Source organism: Zingiber officinale, chromosome 9A (assembly GCF_018446385.1).
Source record: "Zingiber officinale cultivar Zhangliang chromosome 9A, Zo_v1.1, whole genome shotgun sequence".
NCBI lineage: Eukaryota > Viridiplantae > Streptophyta > Magnoliopsida > Zingiberales > Zingiberaceae > Zingiber > Zingiber officinale.
The window spans coordinates 12372827-12375331 of record NC_056002.1 but is presented as its reverse complement, the minus strand read 5'-3'; the positions used below and the strand labels follow the sequence as shown (position 1 = coordinate 12375331).

The 2505-nt window shown below is 45.2% G+C and overlaps 1 protein-coding gene across 1 annotated transcript; it reads right to left on the bottom strand.

Moving 5' to 3' along the window:
• Nucleotides 1-849: 849 nt before the first annotated feature.
• Nucleotides 850-2080, bottom strand: LOC122021363 (NAC domain-containing protein 90-like). The gene is made up of 3 exons (XM_042579483.1): nucleotides 1870-2080; nucleotides 1485-1777; nucleotides 850-1389 (listed from the first exon to the last, which is right to left on the bottom strand). The coding sequence occupies exons 1-3, from the start codon at nucleotides 2024-2026 to the stop codon at nucleotides 1096-1098; spliced, it is 744 nt and encodes a 247-aa protein (XP_042435417.1). The 5' UTR covers nucleotides 2027-2080; the 3' UTR covers nucleotides 850-1095.
• Between the last annotated feature and the right edge of the window lie 425 nt (nucleotides 2081-2505).

Here is a 2505-nt window from a genome sequence, read left to right as displayed (position 1 = left end):
CGAGAGTTGTCTTAGTAAAAGTACCGAAACCATCTATAAAGCCTGATCTGGGGAAATCCGATCAGTTAGGGGCAGGCCAGGGACTAGTTCAAATTTCGTCTTATGTCTCTGATCTAGAGACCTGTCCTGACTGTGTCCGACCAAGAATTATACAACTGATGTTGTGAGATGGTCTAACTCTCATCTTTTTTTGACTGTTGATCGTCATATTCTTTTGACTATTGATAGTCACTTTCTCTTGACTATTGACTGTCACGTCCTCTTAATTTTTGACTATCACATCTTTTTTACTTTTGACTTCCTGATTTTAGTGGTCCCTCCTTTCCACACTGTATCATATACCATTTTTTTTTATTCTTGCTGATTCAATTGTGTAACTTTTCTAGCTATACCTTTTGAAATCACCATTTGTTGCTTTCTGTATATGGGAAAAGGGTTGTATTTATAGAAATTCATCTTTTAAATATATAATTGTGTGAGATTGTTAATTCACAATTAAGTTAAATTAGTGATGAAAATTAAATTTTATTATTAAATGCATTAACATTAAAAAAAGAGCTTATGATCGAAATTTTCGATCTTTTATAGGTGCTTTTCAACCCGATAAGTTGTACTATTACGATGAGGTTGGTACCATCTAACATTGTATCATCCATCATCTTCTATCCTTAGTATCCTTTTACATTCATTAAAACATGAGTCACTTCTCATCCCTTCTTGGGCTGTAATGACAGCAAACCCCTGTAACAACTTTCCACAGACAGTCAACTGTACACGAACGACAAAAAAGGTCAACCCAACTTAACTGGATGCCTCACTTTGGGGGGCACACGCAACAAGAAGATTATTATATATTCATTAAAACATTAGTCAATTATCATCCCTTGTCGAGCTGTAATGACAGCAACCCCTGTAACAACTTTCCTTAGTCAACCGCAGACGCACGCCACAAAGGTGAACCCAACTTAATGCTTGCTCTTGTATTCCCCATCCAAATCTCCAATCAACTCTCGTGCATTGATTTATTCACGATTTGTCAATAAATAATAAATAATAAATAATTATGGAAAATAATCGATAGAATTATTGTCATCTTTAGTCGGACCCACTCCGGATGCATGCCGTGAAGGGGTCGTCCACTTCGTCATCGTCGCCGGCGCCGGCGCCGCCATGCTGATGCTGTCCCTCCAAAATGCGCTGTAAGCCATCGCCTGCTGCGCCGTTCGATGAGTTAAAGCTGTGGTGCGCGACGGACGCCGTAGACGCCCTTTGGGGGGTGACCAGCGCCGCCGCCTCTTCAACTCCTTGCGCCGGCGTCGGACGGCGGTCGAACGCTCTTATGCAGCCCGACCTGGTGTACACCCGACACACGCTGAATTCGCTGCGAAACTGCGCGAAGCAGAGGAGCGAATCGATTAGTTGGGTCGTCATCGCAGTCGAATTCATTACTTTACTGATCAAATTGAGCGGGAGTTAACGACTACCCTCGGTGGCCCGGCGGCGGCGGCGGAAACGGACTGGTCGAGGGCTCGGTACTCGTTCATTTTCCACTTGGTCGAGGTGCCGGTGGGCGCCCTGCCCTCGTAGAACACCATGGTCCTCTTCATGCCCAGCGCCCGGTTCGCCGACGAGAACACGAGGCTCGGCGAGCCGGTGGCCTTCCAGTACCCCGACGGCGTCGTGCGCGTCGGCCGCCCGCCCTGCGCCTCCCGCTCCTGCCGCGGGCAGAAGAAGATCCACTGCTCCTCGTCCCCCCTGCACGCTTCCCCAGACATCTCTGTCCCTCCAAAAATTTGAATACTTAAACAACTCATAAATTAAGTCTTACAACCAAAATCTAAGGTGATTAAGAATTCAAATTAAGCTTACGAGAGAGCTGCCAAGGATCGAAGTTATAGATATCCACGACGGGGACGGCCACCTCCATGTCTTGCCGCCGATTCTCAAGCTTGTTTCGGAGGAAGAAATCGATCAACTCTTCTTCGGTGGGGTAGAAGCGGTAGCCCGGCAGCACGACGGAGTTCATCCTTGCAATCTGGTTGAGTTTGCCCCTCCAATGTAATGTCGGAGACTATAAAAGCTGGGGGGAAAGGTAGAGATTTGGAAGAGTAGACCCAAGTGTGAACTGGGAAAGTCATGGCCTGTGTGCACGGTGGGGTTTGTGGAAACTTGGGAATTGACGATGACCAGGCCGGTCAAGCCTAGCTACATCACACGGCTTATTCTCTCGAGTGGCTTAAATGAGGCTGGTTACGTACTCTATTACGTAGGCATAAGGTGTTGTTAAAAGGTTATGGGGTTTAAATTAGACTTGTTACGTAGCTATGATAATAGTTTTACTACAAACAGTGTGTTATTAGTTTTTTACTTTTTTTTCCCCAGTGACAATCTACTGTACCACACACAGCTAAAGTTTCTCAAATATCCAATCATACATCTTACTTTTCAAATGACTAAATCACGCAACATGTCTCGACTAAAACAACAAAATCGCAGCAAAGGCAA

What these genes read in the sequence shown, in the direction of transcription:
- LOC122021363 (XM_042579483.1), bottom strand. Translation starts at nt 2,026, where the DNA reads ATGAACTCCGTCGTGCTGCCGGGCTACCGCTTCTACCCCACCGAAGAA. An exon ending in CGATCCTTGGCAGCTCTCTC is followed by an intron (nt 1,778 to 1,869) that starts GTAAGCTTAATT and finishes TTGGAGGGACAG; the next exon opens with AGATGTCTGGGGAAGCGTGC. An exon ending in CCGCCGCCGGGCCACCGAGG is followed by an intron (nt 1,390 to 1,484) that starts GTAGTCGTTAAC and finishes TGCTTCGCGCAG; the next exon opens with TTTCGCAGCGAATTCAGCGT.